Consider the following 26,253-nt stretch of genomic DNA (forward strand, 5'->3'; position numbering starts at 1 on the left):
GATTAATTACATTAATCTCTATGCAGAACTCGCTTTCGACATTAGTAGCTGAAGATGTCTTTGAATGACTCTTAGCTGCAACTCTGCTATTGTGACTTTGGATATAAAAGTACAGTTCAGTAAACAGTAATGTCTTATATGTTTACACTGAAAATTCCCTCAATTACATTAACAATTCTAACAGCCTTGATTAGCCTACAACATATGCTGTCTTCATTTTTTTTCCTCGGGTAATTAAGATTGTGTAATACTATAAAGTCTCTTTTAGTCCTTTAATATGTGAATTTCTGCTTGTTTAAGAGGGCTTCAAGAAAATACGATTTAGATCTGAATAGTCCATTTTCAGTCCGAAATGTTTGAGAGAGTAATTATGATTGAAAACATGTGTTTTACAGCTGCAGCTGCTTCAGCTGGAGGAACAGCAAACAATCTCGCGGGAGCCACGAATGGTCTATTTCGGCCCCTTGGTGCCCAGCCACAACAACAGCAACAGCAAACAAATAGTAGCCTACAATCCAATTCATTTTATGGCAGTAACTCTTTGACCAATAACTCCCAGAGCAGTTCCCTTTTTTCACATGGTCCTGGCCAACCAGGAAGCACATCTCTTGGCTTTGGAAGTAGCAGCTCTTTAGGAGCAGCTATCGGCTCTGCACTTGGTGGATTTGGCTCATCAGGTAGGTTATTAATATAGTGAGGAAATTCTGTGAGACTTTTGTGTTAAGCAAAAAAATGTATCTGTATCCAGACATATTATATACACATACATTTCTAAAAAGAATGCAAAAATAGGTTATTCAAGTTTAAAACAAATTATAGGGGAGGAAAAAGGGTTTTTTCAAATCCACTTGGGCTCTGTATACAAGATGCAATTTTGAAGAATATCCTGTAGTCATAGATATCTCCAAAATACTTTTCCATATTGAGCACTGTACTCTGCCCCAGAAGTTTGTTACTGGTTTTAGTAAGCTGCTTTTATTTTCAAGGAAGTCTTCACTCTGTGTTTAAAGTAACAATTGATGACTTTTGAGATATGAATTCTTTTGTTGTGATTTTCATGTCAGGAAAATTCCTAATTTTTAAAAAATAGCATATGACTTTCTAAATTTGATCTAATATTGAAGTGTTTGTTTCCATAACACTTTTAATAGGATTTATAAAACAGAAAGACTTAATACCCAAGAATAGCCCCTTGTTAACTTCAGTAGGTTTAATCTTAGATACAGTTAAACATAAATAGTTCTGTGCAAGTTTGGGGCCTTAAATTATTTCAACAGATGCTCCTGAATATTATCAACCTGTCTGTAGTTTAAAAAAAAAACCACAAACCAAACAATGTTGCCATCATGTTTCTGCTCTATAGCACAAATTTCTTATTACAGTTTTTAAACATGCAAGGTAGGTTTTTTTCAGAGATTTTTCTCAGTGTTTTCATAAAATAATCTGAAAATTTATTTACTTTAACAAAACTAATGCTAGGAAATCCAGAATCAAGTTTTACGCTGATCCTCTCTAATGCCTGATTTTAAAAAGTGGAGTAGGAGACTCTAAACATACCATCTTCAATGTAAAAAAAAAAAAAAAAAAAAAAAAGAGAGAGGCTACTCAGTCATGTAGAGTTTCTTAATTTTCCATAATACCACAGCAGGTAGATCTTATTTACAAAGTAATTGGGCTATCCAAGTGCTGTATTTTGTAATATAATTTGTCCTGAGCTACTTGTAGGATTTCAGTGAATTCTTAGCAGCTGTGTTTCGCTGTAGGTACAGTTTCATTTCATTGATAGGTAGTGATCATAAGTATATCTGCATATTTAATGCAGTGCACCCATTTTAAGTCTCTAGATAGAATAGTTTTAAGTCATAAAAGTCTTTAATCAGCATTATCACAAGGACCTCCACAGAATACAAATTTTAGTTGTGTATCTACTTAAGAAGAATCAGCATAGTTTTCTGGCACAGGAGATTAAGCCTTTTTCTTGTAGCAAAGGTCAGTTCCAGAGCTTTGTCCAAAGCCTTCAGCATAGACAGCTTATGCTGAAATTTTGCAGCAGTATCCTAGGTGATTTAATTAGCATGGTAGTTTCCACAGGGAAGCAGGAAGCCTATGGTTTTGCAGTTTGAGAAGTGCTGATGAAAGGTGCTGTCTAAACCTGAAATATTTTTAGTAGTATTATTGGAATAAAAGTGTATTGAAAGTGCCCGTCTGCCAAGTATAAATTGTACTTGCCATAACAGCCACTTAAAAAATGCTTCCTGATCACTTTTTTAAGAGTTCCTGAGCTGTATGTATATATGAATTGAATTACACAGATGAGTATTTACACAAATGGTCTTAATGCACATTGAGGCAAATTAAAAACAAGTTTAATTTTTTATTTGCCAAAGTTTCAGCTTCTTTGTAACTCCCCTCAGTGTGTTGTAAAGGTTGAATTTCAGTTAAAATATAGCCATGAAGACTGACAGATGGCAATACAGATCTTGCCCTTATGTTTTCAGTTGTTGCAGGGGAAAAAAATAGCTCTGCAAAAAATGCAAAGATGAGCATGTTCTAGCTGAATGACTGAACAATGAAGTAAAGAAACAGGAAGAGGCAAGCATACCATATAAATGGCTGTATGTACTTTACAGTCTCTGCTCTTGTATTATAAAGTTATTCATGCTCCATTTTAAAGGTTTAGGTACACAGTAAGTTACTGCAGCTTAACAGGTAACTAAGAGTTAGATCAACTCTGGCAGCTTCCCAGATGCCTACTTCTGGCTTGTAACAAGGGTAAAGTAATTGCATTAGCCTAGACAGTGGTGAAGAGGGGTAAGCTAATTCAAATTATCTTCTGGTTTTTGTGAGCTTTGCTTGTGTGTGTGTGAAAACGCAGCTCAGCTGGTTCACGGTAACTTGTTAAGCTGCAGTAATTTAGCTGAGTAAGAAACCCTGATAGAAAGCTAAAGTTTGCTTAGCTTTTTTCATAGTTGGAAAAATAACAATCCATCACGTAGCATTATATTAACATTCATATGGTTCACCAGCTGAGCCAGAACCTATAGAGCTAGTCTCAAATCTTGAGACTTCTTTCAACTGTTGCCTTAATTTGCTCTTCTGATTTCTTATTCTCAATTTTCTTGCCTAGTTAGTCCAGTATCTTTTCCTTCTGGCTTCTCCTGTAGTATGTCTTCCTTCCCAGTTTCCAAGCAACATTTATCTCCCGCCTCCCCCTCCCAAATATGTTTCTGTTTCTGCTTGTACTGTGTGATGTTCCCATCATCAGCTTACTATTCCAGTCTCTTTGCCCCACAGTTACATACACCTTCTACAGCCTAACTTTTCTTCAGATCTGCTTTCTTTTCATCCTCAGTCCCACTGGTTTTGAAAGTGCTTCCAGTTTTCTTGCAGTCTCCTTGTTGGCTCCTTTGTCTGACCTTTTCTCCTCCTGGTTCTGGTTTCTTTTTTTTTCCTTTTTTTTTTTTCTTTTTCCCTGGTCTACTTCTTGTGTGTGGCTTTTGTCTTCTCTGCATCTGAAGTAGAAAACTTCCTTTCCACGCTGCTTGATGGGCCTTCCGAACACAAGGTGGAATCTTGGACAGCAGTTTCAGAGTCCATCTTTGGCATGGCACACAGAAGCCTAGAAGTTCAATTGCAGGGAAAACCTTTATCAGCCATCTCATATGTGCCATATATGGACAGGAGTTTAAGTTTTCAGCTATGAGTCTGTAGCAGATCTGTGCTGAACTTGTATGAACTGTGATTTTGCTAAGATTTTTAGCTCAAGCAAAGAGAGCATGAAAATAAAGGTCTCCTGTTGCCAGCACATTGGTCTGAGGCATTAACTTCTCAAATAATAGGTAGCTGGATTATTTTGCTAAGGATAAAGCATCTTTCCTTGCCTGTTTTTCTGAAATGGCAGTGGTGTTTGGGCAGAACTTCTTTGAAAAATTTGGTCCGAGCAGGTACCTGCCATGAAAAGTATTAGCCAAGTTGCTAATGTTAGGAGAAAACAAATTAGTGTCTTAAAATGGGAAGTATCAGGCGACCTTTATATTGCGCCATGCTGCCAGCTTTAGTAGGAAAGTACCTGACAAGGGTAAAGATTATGGAAGTATAAATTCTGACCTTTTCCTTTTTCAGTTGAAGTAGAAATCAATTTTCCAAATTCAGCTTAAGAAGCACCTTTGTTATTAAAATATCCATAATCATGGTTTTGTTCATGAGTATAATAATGTTCCAGTGTTTAAAATACGCACTCTAGTTTAATATTTCACTAGTATGCAACAGATACTAGAATTTAACATTTCTAAAAACTTTTTATTGTTCTCCTAATTTATCCTAGACTGTTCATCGCCCTGCTGAATGATGCTGTGCAGGATAACCGTCCTTCACTAATACACTGTTATCCAAAGCTTCTAGTCTAATTTGACTTTCACAAATACTGGTAGCAGTAAAATTACATTTTTAGTTTCTCATCTTAATTTTCCTATCTCTGCTCTGCTTCTCATCTTCTTCTTAGCCTATTCCTCCTTTCTAATATCTTTTCAAAACACTTCTTTGAGAACCATGATTCTCGTAGGGAATTTTAAGTAGTCATTTTTTTTCCTGCAGGTGAGGGGCTCACAAACAAGAGGAAGTTCAGAAACAGCTGAACAGCAACATAGATTATTTTCTGAACCCTTAAACAACAGCAACCAATTGTCTCTAGCCTTTTTCCTGAAATCAAGTATCGCTGTCTGACTAATAATTTATGGTGGAAAAAATTTTATCAGAGTTTAGTGGAAATATTTTTAGAATCATTTATTCTGTAAAGTGACAGTGTAATCTGATCTCATAAATTCCGTATTTGTCCCAAAGCCTGAAGCCAGGCAGTTAAAACAGAGTACTGCAATATTACTGTGAGAAGTCTAGAATGAAATGTTGAAAGACATGGGCATTGTTGAAATTACTTATCAGTGGTATGTTTATACCCACTTAGATTTACTTAAAAGCATGTGTGGTTATCACAGTAATTGTCTTTGTCGTAACGATTGCTGTAATTATTGTGATCGCATCTGTTATTGCCCAGCTGTAGTTGGGGATAGGTTTTATTCAGTTGACACTGTGTAATTAGGGTCTTTTTATTTCTTCTTCAGTTGGCAGTTCTGCAAGTAGTAGTGCCACAAGGAGAGATTCTCTATCTACTAGCTCTGACTTGTACAAAAGATCTAGTAGCAGCCTAGCACCCATAGGGCAGCCATTTTACAATAGTCTGGGATTTTCCTCCTCTCCAAGTCCAATAGGCATGCCTCTGCCAAGCCAAACGCCAGGACATTCACTTACGCCACCGCCATCACTTTCATCACATGGATCCTCATCCAGTTTGCATTTAGGTAAAAAAAACAAAAACAAAAAACCAAAAAAACACTTTTTGTTTGTATGTGTGTATGTATTTCTATGTGTAAAATATATGTTGCATAAGAGATGTCACATTACCTTTGCTGTTAAACAGTTTTGTAATGAAGAGGGGCCATTCCTGAAAGGTGAAGAGCACGCTCAAATGCTCATTGATTTGACAGTGGAGGGCACTCAGCTTTTTGCAGTATCGGGCCAACAACTGATTTTTCTTCCCTTGCAGAAGCCCAATAGAGAGAGCCCAGTAAGACTTATTTGTCCTCTTTGTATTATGTTTCTACAGTATGACAAGCAAAGGTGCACTATTTTTGTTTCTACTTCAGTGTATTACCACTTTAAGGACATTTTAAGATGATATTGTGTTTAACAGTGAAGTGAATTTCACTACTGCCCCTTGTCATGATAAAGTAGAAAAGTGAGCAAAGCTCTCAATGTAAAATGTATTGAAAGGTGATTTTTGAATCAGTGAGCTTACTATCTTATGGCCCAGATGCTTTGCCAGGAAGACAATAGTTTATCACCAGGCTGGTGGAAAAAAAGAAAATGCATTTGTGAAAGAAGTAGCAAAGGCTTTGTCAGTGGTGGCTCTCTGTTACCAGATGTATTTTTTTAAGGAACAATGATAGTAACCTTTTAGAAAATTTTTGAGCTATTTAGATGACATGGTAGCTCAACCTTTTTTAAAAAAAATTAAAATAAAATTTAAAAATCTAAAGAAACCCCACCACAGCCTACAGTGTATTTAGAAGATAATTCCTCTAACCTGAGCTTACTTGATAAACTTGCCCTTTTTTCGCTGCAAATATTTGTGATCGTTTAATTTGCACGCTAAAATCATACCATGAAACTGGGTGTAATTTGAAGATTGAGTTGCCTGTTGCTCCAGTAACTATTCAGTGCACAGTTTTGTGCATGTAATAGGCAACCTAATCCCCTGTATTTCTGTTAGTGCAAATAAAATGGGGAAAAAATTAAAAGTGCCTACCAAAATACACTTTAAGTGAGAAATGTGTGAGTGATTTGTATAACAAGGTTAAAAGTAATTTAAATATATTACATTTACAGTTCAGTATCCCCTTCACAGTTAAGTGCTGAATACCCGAAGTAAAACTGGGCAAGGGGATGTTTCAGCACATTTTATTTTTTTTACTTACCTTTTTTCCTTTTTCAGGTCTACAAAGTGCACCTTTGGGCTGAGACCAAGCATGGAAAGTTTCAGCCCAAATGGAGGCTTTTGAGAAAGTTCTGAACATCTGACAATGGGGTTATCATGGAAATCTTTTTCTTTCTTTCTTTTCAAAGTACTCTCACAATAGTTTTCATATTACTGAAAACTATACTTAAACCAAATTTTGGAAGGCATTATCTAAAATGCAAAACATTTAAAGTTTTATGTTGTTTCACATTGGGTAAATGTTAAAAGACTTTTTTCAGTTCTGAGAAAATAAGCTGCGATTAGTATAGAGGATTGCCTCTATCAGCAGAAATCATTAAATACTGGTTTTAATCCATTTTGGACTGTTTGGCAGTGTGAACTAAGCATAATAGTTTGTTAAAATCATGTACTAGATCACTGTGTAAAGGCCAGAATGTACAGTTGTACTCTGAAAATTGACACAACCTTGTTGACTCCCATGTGTACTGCCTTTTCATCTTCCAAATGAAGTGGACCTTGATTACGGGTAAACTTTTTGCTACCTTACCAAATCAATCTGAAATTTGGAAATTGAGGTCTTCTGGATTTTTGCTTTCACAAAAATGCAGGTTGTGGTTTTGGTTTTTTTTTTTTAGCATTTCCTGCACTCTGCCCTGTATCATACCTTTGCACAGTTACATCCAAGGTGCACCATCGCAAAAAAAGACTATTTTTGCAGTTAATTGTCTGTCCTGTTAAATTTATTCCGGTGTGTTCATCAACCACTCTTGGAAGCATTTGTTTTGTTCTCACATATAAAAAATAAAAAGGCAAAGCTTTCTCTCCAAATAAGAAGTTATACCTGAAATCAAACAGGGAATATATTTTAAGAAGGGTATGATTATCACATAGTCACTTTTCAGAGTAGAACAACATTCTAAGTTCATGTCTGCATGCAGTTTCCATTGGTATTCTGATAATGCCTGTCAAATGCAGCTCTCCCTCCACCTTCAAAACTTGTTGTCCTGCCTACTTATACCAACAGGTTCAGCTAAGTTTAACTCCTGTTTTAAAATGGGCATCAAACTCGGTTGCTCCTGCTTCAGCCACCAAAATACTAGAGCACAATACTGGGAAAGGGTGCATGGTTTTATAACCCCTTTGTCAGACACTGCTGCAATTTGTAGCTTAAAAGACCAGTTTCCCTTTTACAAGAAATTCATGATACTTTACTGTGTTTATCTCTTCTCACCAACTCTTATCCAACATCCTAAAATAGGAATGTGCTAATTACTTCGTTCTAGTGTCAGTTTTCCTGTATTTGGAGGGACTTGTCAGTTGTCTGTAACTGCTTCTTTACTGTAATCAGTTGGAGCAGTAAGGTCATGAATTTGAACTACCCTTTCACTCCCAGGGACAAAAAAAACTGCAAGAGGAACTATTTTTCCTATGTTATTAAAAAATCCTTTTAGATTGGTAGTGCTTACTCTGATGGTACCCTGCAGCATTTTAAGGGTTTGGTGTAGAGTAGGATTTTTAAAATGTGGGCTTTTGGAGGTAATTACTTTCTGTGCATTGCAAGCCAAGCTTGTTAGTAGTTTAGTTTGTTGTTTTATCTTCAGAAGTGGTCATTCTGGGTAAGAGTAAAGGCCCCTTGGCAAGACAGTATGGGGAATTTTGCATTGCCTCTGCTGTGTACCTACTCTGTAGGGCTTCGGTAAACCAGGCATAATCAGCACTTGCTTATTTGATTCATAAAATATATATACATATATATGCATATATGTGTAATTCTGTTTTCCATATGAAGATGACATTTTTAGCTGAGGATGAGGTGAAGCTACTTTTTTACAGATGAACAAATACTTTGTAGAAATCAAGTTTAAGGTGTTTATATATTCGTACGTATTTTACTAGAAAATAATATTGCTGACTGATTTAAACAACAGTTACTGTGCAGTGAATCCGTTTTATGTCTTGGTTAGAAACGATTGAAGAAATACTTTGGTAATAAGTACTAACAGACTAATGCTATCAAAATAAATGTGCCTAGATCTAGTTTTTAATATTTTTTTCATGTTCTCCTTTACATTAAATATGCTATCCATGTTAAAGAGTTAGTAATTTAATACGTGTTGTGTCCTTGAAGCTTAGTAAGGCTCTGTTTTAAGTGGTGTATATCCCCTTTATACCTCTGTGCCTCTTCTTCCCTATGGACTAGCCACAGGGATTTAGGTCCAATTAAACTGTAAAACAACTTAATATTATTCATTGCATCACAGATCTTTGTTTTGTGAGATCAGAAGTGATAGCTAAGTGATTATCTGAAGAATGAACTGCACACTTTATTCCCCAATGGTTTGTAATTGTGTTGCTATACTGATCCCTGATAAGTCTCTTAAAATTTCAGTGTTTGCAGAAATGTTTCGACTAGGTGCTTTATTCAGTAGGGTATGTTCCCCAAATAATTTATAAGACCTAGGCTGTTACCTTTCTAGTTTGGAATCAGATTCTGTGAAACAAGTGTCCCGAGTTCTGGAAGAGCATGGGGATGCGGTAGGCTAACCAGGAGGATTTGGGTAACTAGAATTCAGATTTCAGTTTTCCACTTCTAAACTGTTCACACTCAAAGTTTTCAGGAAGGAGACCAGGTGTCCTTAACGTCCGCGCTAATGCTTTGGTGGTTTTGGACTGAGAAAGTAATGAGTACAATATTTAAGAAAATAGTCCATTGTATACAAGAGTATATCTGCATAAAATAAGTACTTATGACAATATGCTTTTATTTTGGGGGTTTTACTATTTTTCAGATCTGCAAAGTTGCCACTGAGCTATAACACTGCTGCTGTAATAAAAGGTTACATGAGAAGAAAAGCTAATTACCTATTAAATTACTGGTTTTTATTATAATAGCATCCAGGGGTTTTATAAGGTTAAGCTTTCTGTGTGCTTTTGATGTATGACAGGTTCTTCTAGGCACAGTGGATATGTTTTCAGCCTTCCTGTATTATGAACCTGCTTAATGTGATTGTCTTAAGTAGTTTCACAGGCTAGACAGGAGTCTCACAGTTGCAGCATAGTTGTCTTACAAGTCTTAAAAACAGATCGTTCCCAAATTAGACTGAAGAAAGGCTTGATAATCCTGAGTGTGAAATGTATTGTATACGTGCTACACATATATAGCATATTTGTTAAAAGCTACCAAGTTTCTTAATCTCTGTTTTAATTGCTGGATAAACTGTCACATTTAATTTATACTTATATGAAGGCTCATTTAAAAAAAAGAAAAGCTGAAACAATTCCTGATTCACATGTGCAATTCCATGACTGTGTATGCAAATTAGAGCCATGCAGTTTGTGAGCATATAATCAAAACTACCCTATTAGTTTCTGGCACAGAATTGAGCATGTGATCAGTGGAGCAGTAGAGATGTTACAATAGGAAAGAGGCCTATAAGACTTCCTTTTAAACGGGCTTTGCTGCCCTCTCGTGGCATTAAATAGTGTTACTACACAGCATTTACGGGGAAGCTAGGGTTTCATTCATATACTTAAATAATGTAGATGAGAAATACCATGATTTCAGGTGCATGACTTTTTGTTCTTTAGAAGGCCATCCCTAGAAGAGATATGACTGTAGAGCATCACTCTGCATACTGCTTCACGTGCAGAATGTTGGGTTTCTTTTTTCTTTTTGTCTGTTAGTATCATGTCGCTGTCAGCTTTTTTCTGGAAATAGTGATTGTCAATGAAAACTAAAAATGATAGTTTAAAAAAAAGTACCTTTCTGGCTGTAAAGAATTAAGAGGCTTTAATTTAAAAGAAAACCTAGTGGTTTTTAAAAGGTATTGTGGGGCATAAAGTATTTACTGATTGTGTACTGATTCTTACCACTGAATTTTGAAAACTAATTGTAAAATAAATACTAATTATTTCTATTTTAGGGCGTAATCCTATACAGTGCAATAAATGTGATGCTTGATATGTCTGGCAGAGCACTAACATCTCAGATTCTAGTATTGCAATTTGACCTTTTGAAAAAGATACTTCACCATTAATACATTACCAGCCCACTGTAACACTGTTGTTGCCTGGCCTTACAAATACTTGGAACCAAAAGAAGGCTTGGCTGGGGCACTGTCAGCTGATTTCTTTTCTTTTTTTTTTTTTTAAATTAATTTTGTAATAGAGCACCATTCAAACAGCACATACTGCAATTTGGTTTAAATTCAAATGTGGATATTTATTCTGTTGACTTTGAGAGGGCTTTCAGTTACTATGTCACTTTCTAGATAATTTGTAGGGAAACTGAAAATGCTTTCCTTTTCCAATTAATACTCAGTAATTTTAGGTTGTTTTTTTTTAGTAGTAGAGTTGAGGTTTCTAGGTGGGAATTGTCTTTGGATATTTCTGCTTGTAGTATAGTAGCAGTATCCCTTTTAAAATCATACTGTAGTTGGGAAAGATGCTTTGTTTGTGTGCTTATTATGATAATTGCTGCTTGTTGTAAAGTGGAGGGAAGAGAGGCCTACTGGAGGAGTTCAGAGTGACATAAACTGATTAGAGAGCAATATGTGAGGAGAAATTCACAGGGCTGTGAGATGATGATAGCTGTAGGTGGAGTCACTAGCAAAAAGAAGTAGGACTAAAGATAGTAAGGCAATTCACTACTTAGAAAATAAGGAAAGACAAAGTGTAGTGAGAGTGGTGAATGTTTTCGCAGCAAGGAAAGGACTTCATGTTTCTAAAAGGAACTTCAGTTTGATATATCTTTGGGTTTTTTAGCATTAAGTAGAGCATTCTTAGTTACTTGGTTTGAAATTTGACATACTTAGTGCTTACAAGAGGTACCAGATTGAAAGCCTGGGATGCTGAAGTCATCAAATATCCTCCAGAACAGGTACAGCATGACAAGAAGCACCATGCGTGCCTCCCCAAAAATGCCCTTTCACACTGTAAGTTGGAAAGGTACCTCAGTAGGGACTGAAGGGTAGTTCAGATTTCATGGTCTATTTTGAAACAATTGGCTACACTTTGAGACTACTAACAAGGGTGTAAGTCAGCATTACTTGTTAAGTGGAAATCTGCCCACTAAGCTAAGGCCCACCCAGTTCTAAAGTTTCTGTGAGTCTGAGTGGGTGCTCACTTTACTTGCTTCGTCATATTCTTCTAATGACATTTCTTTTCCTGGTGCCCTTCACATAAAATAAAAATGAGGAGGAGAATGGTTTTATTTATTGGAAGATAAAGCTATCTAACTCCTCCAACCATAATGAGGTAAATATAAATAACAAGACAACACTGTTGTTTTCTCTGGCTCCAGGGTGTATCCGTAGTTCTAGTGTACTTACTGTTTTGCTGTTGCTTATTTTTCTTATGGCTTTTACTGACAGAACTGCTTCCTTGTAGGAGGACTGACAAATGGTAGTGGTCGCTATATTTCTGCAGCACCTGGAGCCGAAGCAAAGTATCGCAGTGCGGCAAGTACCTCCAGTCTTTTTAGCTCCACCAGTCAGCTCTTCCCTCCTTCACGCCTTCGTTACAGTAGGTCTGATATTATGCCTTCTGGACGTAGTCGGTTGCTGGAAGATTTCAGAAACAATCGTTTCCCTAATCTTCAACTAAGAGACCTTGTTGGACATATTGTTGAATTTTCCCAAGACCAGCATGGTTCTAGGTAATTATTATAGTAAAGTTAATAACCTAATAATATTTTACTGCTTTGATAGTGTTATATTAACATCAAACATTTGAATGAGCTGCTAGTCATCTTAATATGAAGCACGCCATTAATTGGAGCACATGCTCTTACACTGACCTTTTTCTTCTCTAGGAAATTTCATTATAGAAGTAGTATAAATTTAGCTGCTTGTAGAAGTTCTCAGTGTAGAAATAGCCTCATAACTAGACTTGTAAACTCTAGTATTTAGGTATCAAAAAGGTGTTGATTAAGAAAACAAAATATCTGGAATGTAAAACCATTTTTCAGCAATACATCATCAGGTACTTAGTTATTGTTACTCTTTTCATCTTTAATCCTTTTCAAATGAAAGTTTTTAAGTATCATTTTACTAAAATGTATCCTTTTATATGCAAAGGCAGTACTTTCATTTTAATAAGTTTTATAAATGTTGAATACTTGCTTTAGAATTTTGAGGTGTCTCATTGAAACAGCATTTGAGAGGTTTTCCTGTTGTTTATGTAAAACATAATGTACCTTTTTTTGCACTTAGATTTATACAGCAAAAGCTGGAGCGAGCTACTCCAGCTGAGCGCCAGATGGTATTTAATGAGATCCTGCAAGCAGCATATCAATTGATGACTGATGTTTTTGGAAACTATGTAATACAGAAGTTCTTTGAGGTAAGCATAACACTAAGCGTATGAACAGAAATGCGAATGAAATGCTGTAAAATCTGATTAAATTTAACTGTTTTTCTTAACATCATAGTAGAATTCTACTGGACTTTTACCACAGAACCCAAGCATATAACACCGCACACATGTTTTCTGTTCTGTATCCCCTGCTTTTTTTCGTAACAGGCAGAGTTTCTTTTTACACAAGTAGTGCATACGTTGGTGAACATTGTTGAATGTACAGGCTGCACACTCAGGCTTTGCAAGCCTTTTAGCGTAATTTATGGAGACTTTCAGCAGATGATGGGGAACAAAGATTTGAAGGATACTTTTTATTGGTTACTGCATCTTGGTGAAGAGTGTAAATAAATACCTGTGTGACCTTCATCCAGTAGTGTATACGAAGAAACTCACATAAAATGTATTGAGGCAGAAGAATTTTGAGGAAGGGATGTCATAAGATACATCTGTTACTAAAACTAGTATTTTAAACAGCTTTGGGTTTTGTTAAAAGCTATGGGGTGTAAAAAAAAAAAAAAAAAAAAAAAAAAAAAAAAGCCTTATCAGAGTTACAAGATTTGACTTACAGAGAGAAGAAAAAGCAATACCTGTGTCCTGGAAAAAGTTATATGTAGGAAAGGTATCTAGCATAGTGTACTTTAAATCAAGGACCATATCAAAGTATCTGAGTGGATAGAAGGTAAAGTTGGACAATGTCCAATAGGAAATAAGATGGTTGCTGTAAACAGGAATGTAGTTTTTAATGAGTAATCTATTAAACAATTTGCTCACTTTTTTCCTTACTTGATACTCTTTTTTACAAATCAAAATATCTTCTGAAAAGTGTGGCTGACGTATGGTATGTTAAGATCTTGAACTTGCTCAAGGGTCATCAATTGCTGTTCTTTTCCATAATGTTAGATTGGATGGATACATAGATAATCATTGCCAATTGAGTGTTTTCATTTTAATTCTGTGGAAGAGTTCTCAAGAAAACAGTGCATTAGGCCTTAGGTGTAGTAAGGGATTTAGTTCATTCTTTGAGTAGGAAGGCAAAGTTGTTTGAGCTTTCTTCAGAACCTTAGGTGACTACAGGTGTGGGGTTTGACAGTTCTCAGCAGTGCTGCATGAATATTGCTGGTGCCACCCAGCTGATTGTCCAGGTGATGACTTCTGTGTGGTCTCTTGTACTGTGCCAACTCAGGAGCTTGCATGGGGATCTGGGAACAGGGTTATGTGTATTATTACAAAACCTGACTGGCTTCCACTCTGCTCAACATGGAGCAGCACAGAAAAGGTTGTAGTAGCACCATGGAGGGAATAATAATGAGGAGGAATTAGCTACTGATGAAAAACGTTGGTTGAATTATACTCTAATACAGCCAGTGTACAAAACCATTTTGATTTTGCTCTGCAAAGCCCAAGCATTTCTAGATTTCCCAAAGTGCCCATGGTAAGAATGATCCTTCAAGCCACGTGAAGTTACCAAGAAGCTACTTCAGGGGTTGAAATCTTCCCCCCCGCCTGTTACAGCTTGCTTACTGTTTCCAAGATGTAAGATACACTGACCTGTACAAATTTGAGATATCGGAGAAAATCTGATTTGAATTAATACGTTACAGTAATCTGTAACTAATTTGCCTGGTATAATTTGTCTAAATAAGTGGGTTATTGCACTTCAATATTCCTACAGACAGTCAAGTATAAACTACTTTGATGTCTTCTGTTGTCTTTCAAGGTCATGTATTTGATAGCAGGTATGTGAGTGGAATGTGGAATATTGCAAAATGTTGCATTTAGAATATAAAAGCTTCTGGTAAATATACCCACCAAAAATATAAAGGGAAAAATCATTCAAGGCACGCAGTAAACCTGTAACACATCATGAAATTACTTACTCTGACATGTAAATTCCAGCATGCTGCAATATGTCTTCAGTTGTTAACAGCATATTTATTTTCTTTTAGTTTGGAAGCCTGGATCAAAAGTTAGCCCTAGCAACACGCATACGTGGTCATGTGCTGCCATTAGCCCTGCAGATGTATGGTTGTCGTGTTATTCAGAAAGCACTTGAGTCAATCTCACCTGACCAGCAGGTAATTGTAAGTTAGAGCAATACTTTTTTTATTTTATTTCTTTTTATTGCATCCATCTTTTTACTTGCTTAAATTGTTGATTGTTCCTTCCATTATTAAATGCCCTAGGGACTAAAATAGTTGTTTAAATTAAATTGCTGAGGTACACAAGTAAACCACCAGTGAATATGAAGATTGGACAGTTAGGATGAAATGGAATATTCCGTTGAGGGGGTGGGGGAAAAAAATCACTGTAAAGACAAGGATAATCTTTTTTTTTCCAGAATGAAATGGTGAAGGAGTTGGATGGTCATGTTCTGAAATGTGTGAAAGATCAAAATGGAAACCATGTTGTACAAAAATGTATTGAGTGTGTTCAACCCCAGTCGCTCCAGTTCATCATTGATGCATTCAAAGGACAGGTAGTGTCAACAGTTCACTTCCTCTTCTGTAGGGTTGCTTTGATTTGCAGATCTTTTTCCATCATTTGCATATACAAGATAGTGTTTGACACTTTGCAGTCAGCTTGTTTTAAGTAGGATAAAAAAGGCATGATAAAATGGGAAAGCTGTTGAAGAGACAGTTAACATGCTGTAAAAAGATGAATCTGTTGGGAGATGAGGCTCTAGAAAGACCTGTTTGGATGTATTATAAATACCAATAGAGGCATTTGGCTTAAGGCTAGGCTTTCTGTTTGAGCGTTGTGATATGCCATTTCAAATTTCCTTTATAACTTTTAACACTACCATTTTTGATGTAGTAATAAAGTATCTGCTCTCTAGCATATATTTTTCATTAAAATTTCGGTTTTCTTCTGTTGCTTATGGTGCAAGTCTGTCTTTCGGCGTTTCCCAATTAATGCCTATCATTAAGGAAATACTTTGAAGAAATACACTAATCTGTTCCCTACATATGGGCTAGTGTTAAGTGAAGGGGGGGGCAGTATTTGTTTATTTAAGGTTGGGGGTTTTGTTTTGTTTCCAAAAAAGTTATTAATATAAGATTGATATTGTGCTGCAGGCTAGAGAATATGCTGCAGCTAAATAAGATTTTAATACTCTGAGACAAACATGTACTTTTATAGTCTCAAAGAATTGTAAAAATCTTACTAACTTGGCTGTGTTACTGAATTTTACTTTAATGGATGGCCAAATGTATTTCTTAACAAAATCTACAATATCCTTCTCTCACATTTTACACGACAGCAATACCTGAATTATTGTTGTACATAGTAGTAAATGGCATACCAAGGTTTCTAGGGTCGGGTCTTTTTATGTCAAAAAGTGTGTATGGGGTAGATAAGGTGCAGTTTCTAAACTGTAAATAGAGCCCCTCGACTAAAATGTGACTCTGTTTATCTGCTGGACATCCATCCTCAGCTCCAAGTAATTATATATAAAAAATATTAGCTAATCTGAAGTGGCAAATGAAAAATACCACGCTTCAGTCATGTCATGTAACAATACATATCTTTCACCTTCCTGTATCGTTTGGATCTATGTCTAATCAGACAAGATTCTGTGTTCAGTTCTGACCAACACTGACTCTTAAATCTTCTGAATTAATCCCCGAAACACAAACCTAGCTTCTGGAGAAGCAAGCAAAAGGAATAAGCAAGATTTTGACTTACGTTTTTGAATACTTATTTACAAACTTTATATCTGTAACAGGGAGCCTGTTGTATATGCTGGAATGTGAAATTAGTGAAAATCAGCCACAATAATTAACTCCTTTTTATAAATGCCAAATCTTGAAATCTGAAAATTAAGTACAAATTTAAAAGGAAAGGTTGAAAGGTGAACAGTGCTTAATTAAGGGTCATACTTCCAGGCTTTCCTTTGCAGCTAAGAGGCTAGAAACATTGTAATGAAAACTTGGGTTCTTAGTTGTATAATTACTGGAGACCTTGACACACGAAAAAACTGCATTTTCATCTTTTCCTGACTTCTGCTGGAGATGGAATTCTGATATTGGCAGGCAAAACTCTTTTTATGGAAGTAGTTGGCATGTTCAATTCCATTTCGAACATGGTAATATTACTATATCTGTAAACTTCGGTTGGTTTAACTTCAGTTTGCAATCCTATTTTAAGGTATTTGTACTTTCAACTCATCCATATGGTTGTAGAGTAATTCAGCGTATTCTGGAACACTGTACTGCTGAGCAGACTTTGCCAATCTTGGAAGAACTGCATCAACACACAGAACAGCTAGTGCAGGTTAGTGTGTATATTCATTTTTAATGCATTTTAGAGCTTTTTTTGTTCTCATAACTTATTCCTATCTCTTAGTTTAAGAAATAGTTTAAATGCATTTGCCTCTTTTTAGTTTTGTAGACATTGATTTTTTTTTTTCTTCTTTCCTTCCATAGTTTTAATGAAAATGAATTTGGAAGTTGGGAGGCAAAGAAGATATAAAAAGCCTTTTTCTTACACTTTTGACTGTAGCTTCAAATATAGATTGTAAATGCACAGAATTAGTATATTTTTTTATTGCAAAGATTGCCTTTTTGTAGTTTATCTTGATTCACTCAGGTGTCCTTCAGATAACTTCTAAAAATGTCTAAACACAAATACATTGCCAAAAATATGCATGTTGCATATTCTTACACAAAAAGGGCTTCTTTTCTAAAAGAAGGCAAAAGACCTTATACAACATGATTTCCTGTCTTGGTCTCAGACGAACAAAATGAGTGCTACAAATGGCTTTGAAATTGAATCAATTCAAAATACTGGAAGGGACTTGGTGTTCAGTAGGAATTTCCACACACAAAAAGGCAAGAATTGCCTTTTGCTACATATTCACAGTCCAGTTTATTTCTCAGTGGTTTCTTGTATATACAAGTCACTGTTTTGGGGAACCAAAGTTCAGGGAGATATTACGGCTGTTAAAGAATGATGATCTTAATTTTGACGACCTCTTTCTTTAAGAGGATGAAAGGTACTCTAACAAAATGCTGTTTTTACAGATTATTTACATTTTGCATGTAAATTTTGTGGTCCATTAAGTAATTCTTGATGCAATATTTCTTGCATCACTTTGTATAGTGTTGACATTATTATATTTTTCCTTATGTCTGTGCAAATAGTAATTTGTAAGTTTATACAAATATACAAAAGCTGTATGGATTACTTGGTATGAACACAAAAGAAAATTGAAGTCATCTTATTTTCAGGATCAATACGGAAATTATGTTATTCAACATGTACTGGAGCACGGTCGTCCTGAAGACAAGAGTAAAATAGTTTCAGAAATAAGAGGAAAAGTTCTAGCTCTGAGTCAGCACAAATTTGCCAGGTATTGCACAGCCTTCATATATTAAAGGTTCACTAACCTTTTAAAGTTGTAGTATTGGATTTAATTATTGTGTTACAAAAAGGATATGATAGGTTTTTTCCTGTTGTGTAACTTGCCTCCTGAAATTTCATATTTTTGAGATGAGCGGTAGTGGTATTTTATACTAGATTTGGGGAAGGGAAAGGGGAAATGCTGTTCTGTAGCAAAACAAAGAAGATTCCACAGGTTTATGGGATGGTTTTCGTTCACCTTGTACAAGTGCGGGGAATGGGTTCCAAGTCTCCATGTGCAGATCCCCAGAGCCAGGTGAAAAGCCATCCTAGAATGTGCTTGATACACTGATGAAGATAATCTGGGACTTGCTTAATTTCTAAAGCACAAACTTAGGACCAGAATCACTTTGCTGTCTTACAAGCATTGATGGCCTTTCCAGCTTCTGAGATATCTGGAAGGTCAGAGACTTCCTCTACAAAAAAAAAATATTTGACAGTATCTCTGATCTAGGCATGCTCCTGAAAACCGCCTTTATTCAAAAAGCAGGAAGCCTCGTATCTGGCTTTCTCTGTTGCGTCTTAAAAGGGCCCACAACCAAAATAGATGTACTAGAATACATCTGCAACCTGAGGTCCAGTATATCTGCTGTAGGTCCAGTGGAAAATCTCTCCCACAAGATAATAAGTATCAGAAAATTACTTTTTTTTACATGAATAGGAGTGTATAATCCTTTAACTTCTTCAATCATTACAGACTAAAGATTTGGAAATCAGGACTTGATGCGTTTACAGTGCGCTCTTTAGCGGCGTTAAGACACTTGAACTGTTCAGATAAATTAAAAATTGCTACCTAAAAGAATGTTACATCTTAAGTCACAGAATGCGTTTGTCTTATTTTTCAGCAATGTGGTAGAAAAATGTGTAACTCATGCTTCTCGTGCTGAAAGAGCTTTACTTATTGATGAGGTCTGTTGCCAGAATGATGGTCCTCACAGTGCCTTATACACCATGATGAAGGACCAGTATGCCAACTATGTTGTTCAGAAGATGATTGATATGGCTGAACCTGCTCAGCGGAAGATAATAATGCACAAGGTATATTTGTATATAGTTTTATTGGTTCAGAAAATATTATCTATACTAATTTTTCTGCTAGACTACCTTTCCCTCTGGATGTAAAACTCACTAGTTTTGTAATCTAGAACTTGATGTATAAACATTAAATTCAGTGGAGCTTGATAAAGCAGAATTTATTCAGGTCTCTGAGCAAAAATTGTAAATCTACAGAAAAGTTTCAAAAGTTGGATTTCATACCCTCTCTTTGTGCCAGCTTTTCTGTGAAAATACTTTTAATACAAAACTGTAGTATCTGTCATCTTTATTAATATAACAGAAGAAATACAGGTTTCTCTTTTTATTTGCTGGTTGCTGGTATAAATCCATTCTGCAGTTCCCCCAAAAGAGATTCCCCCGCTTCCTAACATACGGGCACATTTTCTACTTAAGAATATCCAGACATGGACAAAAGTGCTATTGCCATAATTGCCCTAGGCTATTTAACACAGGGCCCAGTATATTCCTGCAGGAGCTCTGCTTCCCCCAGTCACCAACAAGGGCATTCCCACAAAAGGGCTGCCTCCCTTTTCCCGTGACAGGCACATCAGTTATTTGGTGAGTCAAAATCACCAGCTTTACATCTTTCCAGAAACTTCCAAAATTTTGAAATACAGGCTTCTGACACTTTTTTACATAATATTTTTGAAATGTAGTAACCTCTACTTACAATTTTTAGGGGGGGGAATAAAAATAACAGGTTTCTTCTTACAGATTCGACCCCACATCACAACTCTGCGTAAATATACCTATGGCAAACACATTCTGGCCAAGCTGGAAAAGTATTACCTGAAGAACAGTACTGATCTGGGGCCAATTGGTGGACCACCAAATGGGATGCTGTAAGAGACAAAAAGAAGTGGAAGAAAAATTGAATTGTGAATGATCAAAACATACAACTTAACTATAAATGTTCTGATTTTTTTTAAATCTATTTATTGACTTTGTTCATCCATTTGTAAAATTTTTATTCTTGTGTATATTTTTGGGGAGTGAATTAATAAAAAAAAAAAGAAAAAATATCTCCAGCCCTGATCCGGAGACCTATCAGATTGGATGGCTGGCAAAGCACAGAATGCCTGTATATGATGTAATTGTATCAAAATAGCTGTCACATATTTTGTAAATTTTTACCTTGTAAAGTCACTGAAATAGTTTTTAAAGGGAAAAAGTACAGTATTCTTTTAATACACTGGCTTGCAATCTGGTAGGTCTACCCATCATCATAGCACAACAGGTTTATAGAGTTGTATATAGAATTAATCCTTATTTTTCCCTTTTGTGTGAAGTCTTTTATACCAGATTAAAATTGATCAGCTGCATAAACATTATTTAACATGTTGAAAAGTTAAGTTGTATTTTGGTGGTTCACAACATACTATCCAAATAATAAACAGGGCACAGCAAATTAAAGTAGGGAATAATAAAACAATGGAAACTTTAAAAGACTAGCTTTCATCACTTGCTGTGGATACAGTTGGATTGTTTGGGTTTTTTTTAAATGGTGCCCGAAGGTTTTCTCTAGTGATGTACTAAAAATAAAAGTGCTGTATATACTTATATATTTAATTGTTGTACAAGGTAGAGGGATTAAAATGATGGTGGTACTTCCACTCAGTAAAGTACACTGTTGGAAAAGGAGTGAACCCTGTATTAACTTTACAGTCAGTTTTACAACGCAGGAAGAGTAGAGATTTGTATTTTTTTATTTTGCATATAGAATTGTAAGGATTTGAAAGTGTTGAGCATTTATTTTGCTTTCTCACTGTAGATGCAAAAAAATAGGTATTGATGAAGAGAAAGGGGGCCACTGAAAAGTAAACTTGATAGCTCAACATTTAAGCATGATTGATTAAATATTCAGATGCTTTTTGCTTCCTATAAATATATGCATTGTATACGTGTAGTTAATAGGTGTAAGTTTACAGTTTGAAAACAAATCTCTCGTTTCGATGTTTATTACAAGCCTTGCTAATTTAGTAGTGATGCTTACCTTGGTTGTACAGATGTACATTTGTAAACCTTCATGCTGTAAATGTAATTTGTTTTACCCCTTTTTGGGACAAAAATTTGCATTTTAGTGTATATTCATATCCCCGTTCCCTTTTCTCCCCCTGGCATATAGTGTTGTATAATGTAAATTTATTTCAGCAAATCAAGAGTGATTTTTTTAAATTCTATCTTTATATGGTTTCAGAAATATGAACCGGCTTTCTTTTTATCTATTGTGAGAAACATTATGTTTTGTTTATAACATAGCTGTTGATGCTGTTAATATGGACACTTTGGGAAATCAATCTGTTCAAATTTTAAATCGGGATAGTAAGCATAGTAAGAAATGGACTGAAATATTTGGTTATCACAGAAACCAATGCTTCTTCCATCTTAATAAATGTGGCATGATTTTTTTGTACAGAAGAGTACTGTATTTTTGAATAGCCTTCTCCCAGCATAAAGCAAATATGTATGATACTGTCAATTTTTTTCTCTGGACATAGACATTGTAACAGTAACATAAAGATGATGTACATTTACAAGCGGCCTTATGTACATTTCCCAACGATCTTTTTAAGGCAGAATTGTGACCATATGTGTATAATTAAAATCCTTTTTAATCCTTTGCCTATGGAAATATTTTGGAAAAAGCTTACTTTGTATATTCAGTTTCTGAAAGATAAAGAAAGTGCTTTGTATGTTGTTGAAGTAAGTATTTTGTGTAAAACATTCATTTTGGATGGCTTAACCTAAAGTTTTGATCAACAGGATAGTTTGAAAGCAACGTCTTGAGCATTGATCAAATAAAAGGCTGTTATGGTAGGGGTCTGATCATGAGGAAGGAAAATAGTAGTGGTATAAACTTGTGTAAGGAATTCTGTCGTATTACAGTTTATATCAGGTTTACATAAATCTTACGAAAGCATACATCTGAGGCGCTACTTTTTTTAATGGTAGTGTTAAATCATTAATAGGCAAATGGGAAAGTTTGTTCTGGCCTACTTCCAGTTTCTGAATCGGTCATTTAGTGCCTGCATTACGTGATGTAGTAGGCCTAATTATTTTTAGTAAGCACAATTCTAATTGCCAAGGAGTTTTTGCGTGGCAGTTCACAAAATTCCTCTCGAGAGGTACAAGCTCTGTCACTGGAGCCAGAGCTTTCCCGTAGTCACACAAAGGATGACTTTGAGCCACTTCCTTGGACGCATTGATTCTCCTCGGTGACTATTTTTACCCTGTGTACAAATGCTGCGTGTTACAATCCCCAGAGCCGACGTTCTCTTCAGCACATAAGACAGTAAGGTAGGCTTTCGGGGATGTCCAGGCAGAAACTGATAATGTCCCAGTATTTTGTCCCTGTAGCACTCGTGCCATGGTTGAATATAAACAGTCCTATAACTATCATCCTTAGTGCTTTCAGTATCTCGAACATCATCTCCCACTTGCTCTCCTAAAATCATTTTGCACAAATTCTGTCCAGGAACATGAAAATCACTATTTTAGGCTTTGGGTAGAACCACTAGACTTTTGCTCAAATACTGCTTTTTGATACAGACTGTTTATGGACCAGTTTGATTAGGTTTGACTCCAGGTGGCTTATACTGAATAATGTAATGTTCACATGTATATACTGTAAAAATCAAAATGAAAATGTGTGAATAACACTGTGTGAAATACATCTGGTCTTGTGTTTTTCCTGTAGGAAACCAGCCATTCTTTATATTCTCAGTTACATGACTTGTCTGCTGTCTGTGGAGCTCGGCTTTGAAAAACATTTCTAGTGATCTGGTGGAAATCAGTCAGTTGTTGAAGAACCTCGTATTAGATCATTAAGTTTCCGGAGGCCAGTCCTGAGCAGCTAAACCTTCATATTGTCTTACAAAACATCTTCACTGATGTATAGTTAGGGCTACAGCCTGACGACAGTTTCTTCGTACACCACTGGATGCAGGATGAGTTCCTGAGCATTTGAGAAGGATTGGATTTGTTAGCTGTCTGTGGCATCACTGGATCCACACTCACGTCCGTTACTGCCCAGGAGTGTTTCAAAGGACCATTTTTAGCCTTGAGCTAAAAATGTGTGGAGCGAAGTGGTCTGTCTAACTGCAGGGGAGTGGGTCCCCTTTTCGGTGTTAAAATAACTCGCCTAAGTGGCCCTTTATGGACAGAACAACCATAATACTATTATCTCCATTGCTGACTGCTAGATCCACTGATACTTTCTCATCAGAGTATGGGGAAGGTGGAGGTTTCTGGGGGCATAATGTCTAGATGTTTTAGAGTGCTGATGGAGATTCAGGAACTGATTTAGTCACTCTTCTTCCCTCTGCTCTGAGGAACAGGCATTTGAAGAGATGCTTGTGACTTGCTGCGTAGTAGCATGGTAATTAGGTTGATCTGTCAATCAGTTTTGTTCCATGAGAATGTTTGATGTTGAACATACTAGGAAAATGGGTAAAGAGTGAGGTGACAACTCCCACCATGTCATTCAGGGAAGTAAAGCTGAGAGAACAATTGCAAAAGCATTTTAAGATCTAGTGACTGGTCCTTAAAATTGCAGATTGCATGCAAGTCATGTGCCTGGGGAGAATACTCAACGCTAACTCTACAGAAAAGCAGTTTGCTACTGCGTGGTTGCAGTCAGGTCACCCGCAGTGCCCTAATGCTGGATTTTATACCGAGAGTGGTGGCTGGTCATCGTGTATCCTGAGAGCGGCAGATCGTTTTGTAGCTTGGTTCAGTGATGACGTAGTTCTGTGGTGCTGCTTGAGGAAAGAAAGGGGAAAACCACATGCTTTATCTGATCTCAGCTGTCCCAGCCCACAACAGGGTAGGAGCGTCTCAGTTTAACACAACGGTTCACATCTTGCCAAGCTACTGGTGGCACTTGAAGTGATCCCAAGGTCTCATTAGTCTCTGGGCAACACCCATGTTTCGATGAGTGTGTGCTACAGGCAACGCTTTACTCTGCCTGAAGAGTTTCAATTTGAAGTATTTCCTGTGATTGGAAACGATGTCAGGATGTGCCCAAAGATTGCCGATTCAAGCACCTCTTGGCTTGGGGATGGGGAAACTTGGTTCCTGTCAGGGATAGCATATCCCTCTTGGGGCTCTGCTTGGTTCCTTAAGGGCTAGTGTGCAGAATTGGGCTAGAGAGGTTTGGGAGAACTTAGCAAATGTAGATTATAATGGAAAGACCAGTCATAGGTCACCTCCTCCCAGGCGGGAAGGATGGGAGGATGTCTTATCAAGTGTTGATAGCACTCCAGAGCCAATACAGCACATGGGCTTTTCCCTGCTAGTGCAGTGCCCATGTTAAGGAAAGGAGGCGACTGCTTTATCCAAGGGAGTGAACCAAAACCCAACGTACATGTTAAGTTTCAGAACATAGAGGCTATCAGGAAGCTACCACCCTGCGTCAGGGGCAGAGAGCCACTAGGGAAGACCAAGCTTACGGGTTTAACTGAACTGCTGGTGTTCCTTGGTGAGGTGGTGCAGGAGTGTTTCCTCCATCAGCCCTTTGGACGGAGCTCCTTTTGCATGCTAGCTCTGTGGTTAGGGAACTTGGCCAGCAAATGAGATGCTTGAATTAGTTTCCTTTATCAGCCTCGGGGTTTCGAACCCACCTCCCTCACTTCACAGCAGTATGTCCTAACCACAAGGAGCTGGGCGGGTTCACTTTCTGCTCCTGAATTTGGGCTGGGCTTTTAGCACAGCTTGAACCATTCGTTGCATCACAAACAGCACAAGATGGAGCATGACTCCTAAAGCACGCAGGTGGGAGTGGGTAGGTTCTGCTCTCCAGATCCTTGTCTCCACCTTGATTCTCCCAGATTAACTTAATGCAAAATATATCTTGGGAGCAGCATTCCCCCATCATTAACAAATTGGAAACACCCCAGAGACTTTTTATATAGCAGCTGAAATGTAGGAAGACCTATTCTAAAGGCCCTCTTCGTTTCATTAGTAAGTACGAACATAGGAATAAAATGTTCACCCTCTCACCAGCATTAGTGCTCTGGGCACAAGAGGCCTTCTGCCTCATCCTCCTCTGCTTGCACAGTACCTACCCAGCCCTAAAGTATCTAGATCTGCAAACGAGTCAGGGGCACGTTGCAGGTGACACAGCTGATGTACTAGACCACAGGACAGGGAGAAACCCCTTGCTGAGCTGAGCTGAGCAGCCCTAATGAGCTTCATTTGAGCTTAAGACCTGCCTGGAGGGTTCAGATTTCCTGGCAGCCACACAGTGCCGCAGCCCTTCCGGGCTGCCGGATCTTTTCCCAGCCTAAGGGGGGCAGGAAGGCAGACAACTCTTCCCCGGCACAACAGTGCTCAGGTGGTGGAGGCTGTTTAGGGAACGCAGCCTGCTTGGCTGCTGATCACAAGGCAGGTTCACACGCTATGGTTTCACAAATGCTCCCATCAGTTGCTACAGATCGTATCCACAGCGGCATGGAGCTGCTGTGGTACTCGACCACTGCAGGGGAATGTCACTGGTGAGGAATTGGCCAAGCCTGTCTGAGGTCCCTCTCCTTACAGGTGAAGTTTGCTGTGCCCTCTCAGGCTGCAAGACCACAGTCTGCTCCTGTCAAAGGGCTTTTCACAGGAAGCAGAGCTGTTTCAGGTGTCATTTAAAGTAGGTCCTAAAATAAAGATCCCTGAAGATATGCAACTGCTTACTGAGGGCCAATGAAAACTGCAAGAAGAGGGAGTGTTACGGCAAGGGCAACACACAGGAAGGTGGTGGCAGAAAGCACTGGCTGGCCTGGCCAGCGAGGGAGATGGTGACAGAAAGCACATTCACAGCTATATTCTCTTCTCCCATGAGTGCAAATATAGGCACCCTATTCCTTGTCTACCTCAGGAGAACCAGAAGTTAGAGGTTCCCTGGTGGGAAGGAAGACCTCTCT

At 37.3% G+C, this 26,253-nt stretch overlaps 1 protein-coding gene across 8 annotated transcripts in view; it reads left to right on the plus strand.

The window, feature by feature from the left end:
- Positions 1 to 23,018, plus strand: part of PUM2 (pumilio RNA binding family member 2) — a 75,256-nt gene extending 52,238 nt beyond the window's left edge. For 3 of the 8 annotated variants that reach the window (XM_076332711.1, XM_076332710.1, XM_076332712.1), the window contains exons 12-21: positions 396 to 677; positions 5,118 to 5,354; positions 11,921 to 12,188; positions 12,745 to 12,874; positions 14,836 to 14,970; positions 15,228 to 15,365; positions 17,036 to 17,161; positions 18,118 to 18,239; positions 19,135 to 19,327; positions 20,060 to 23,018. In XM_076332711.1, the coding sequence (XP_076188826.1) occupies positions 396 to 677; positions 5,118 to 5,354; positions 11,921 to 12,188; positions 12,745 to 12,874; positions 14,836 to 14,970; positions 15,228 to 15,365; positions 17,036 to 17,161; positions 18,118 to 18,239; positions 19,135 to 19,327; positions 20,060 to 20,191 (1,763 nt within the window). In that variant the 3' untranslated portion in view covers positions 20,192 to 23,018. Of the gene's footprint in view, positions 1 to 395; positions 678 to 5,117; positions 5,355 to 11,920; positions 12,189 to 12,744; positions 12,875 to 14,835; positions 14,971 to 15,227; positions 15,366 to 17,035; positions 17,162 to 17,313; positions 17,738 to 18,117; positions 18,240 to 19,134; positions 19,328 to 20,059 lie in introns of those variants that run through there. The other 5 variants (XM_076332713.1, XM_076332714.1, XM_076332715.1 and 2 more) reach the window with 4 other exon arrangements.
- The last annotated feature ends 3,235 nt before the right edge of the window (positions 23,019 to 26,253 follow it).

Source organism: Aptenodytes patagonicus, chromosome 3 (genome assembly GCF_965638725.1).
Source record: "Aptenodytes patagonicus chromosome 3, bAptPat1.pri.cur, whole genome shotgun sequence".
In the NCBI taxonomy this organism is placed as follows: domain Eukaryota; kingdom Metazoa; phylum Chordata; class Aves; order Sphenisciformes; family Spheniscidae; genus Aptenodytes; species Aptenodytes patagonicus.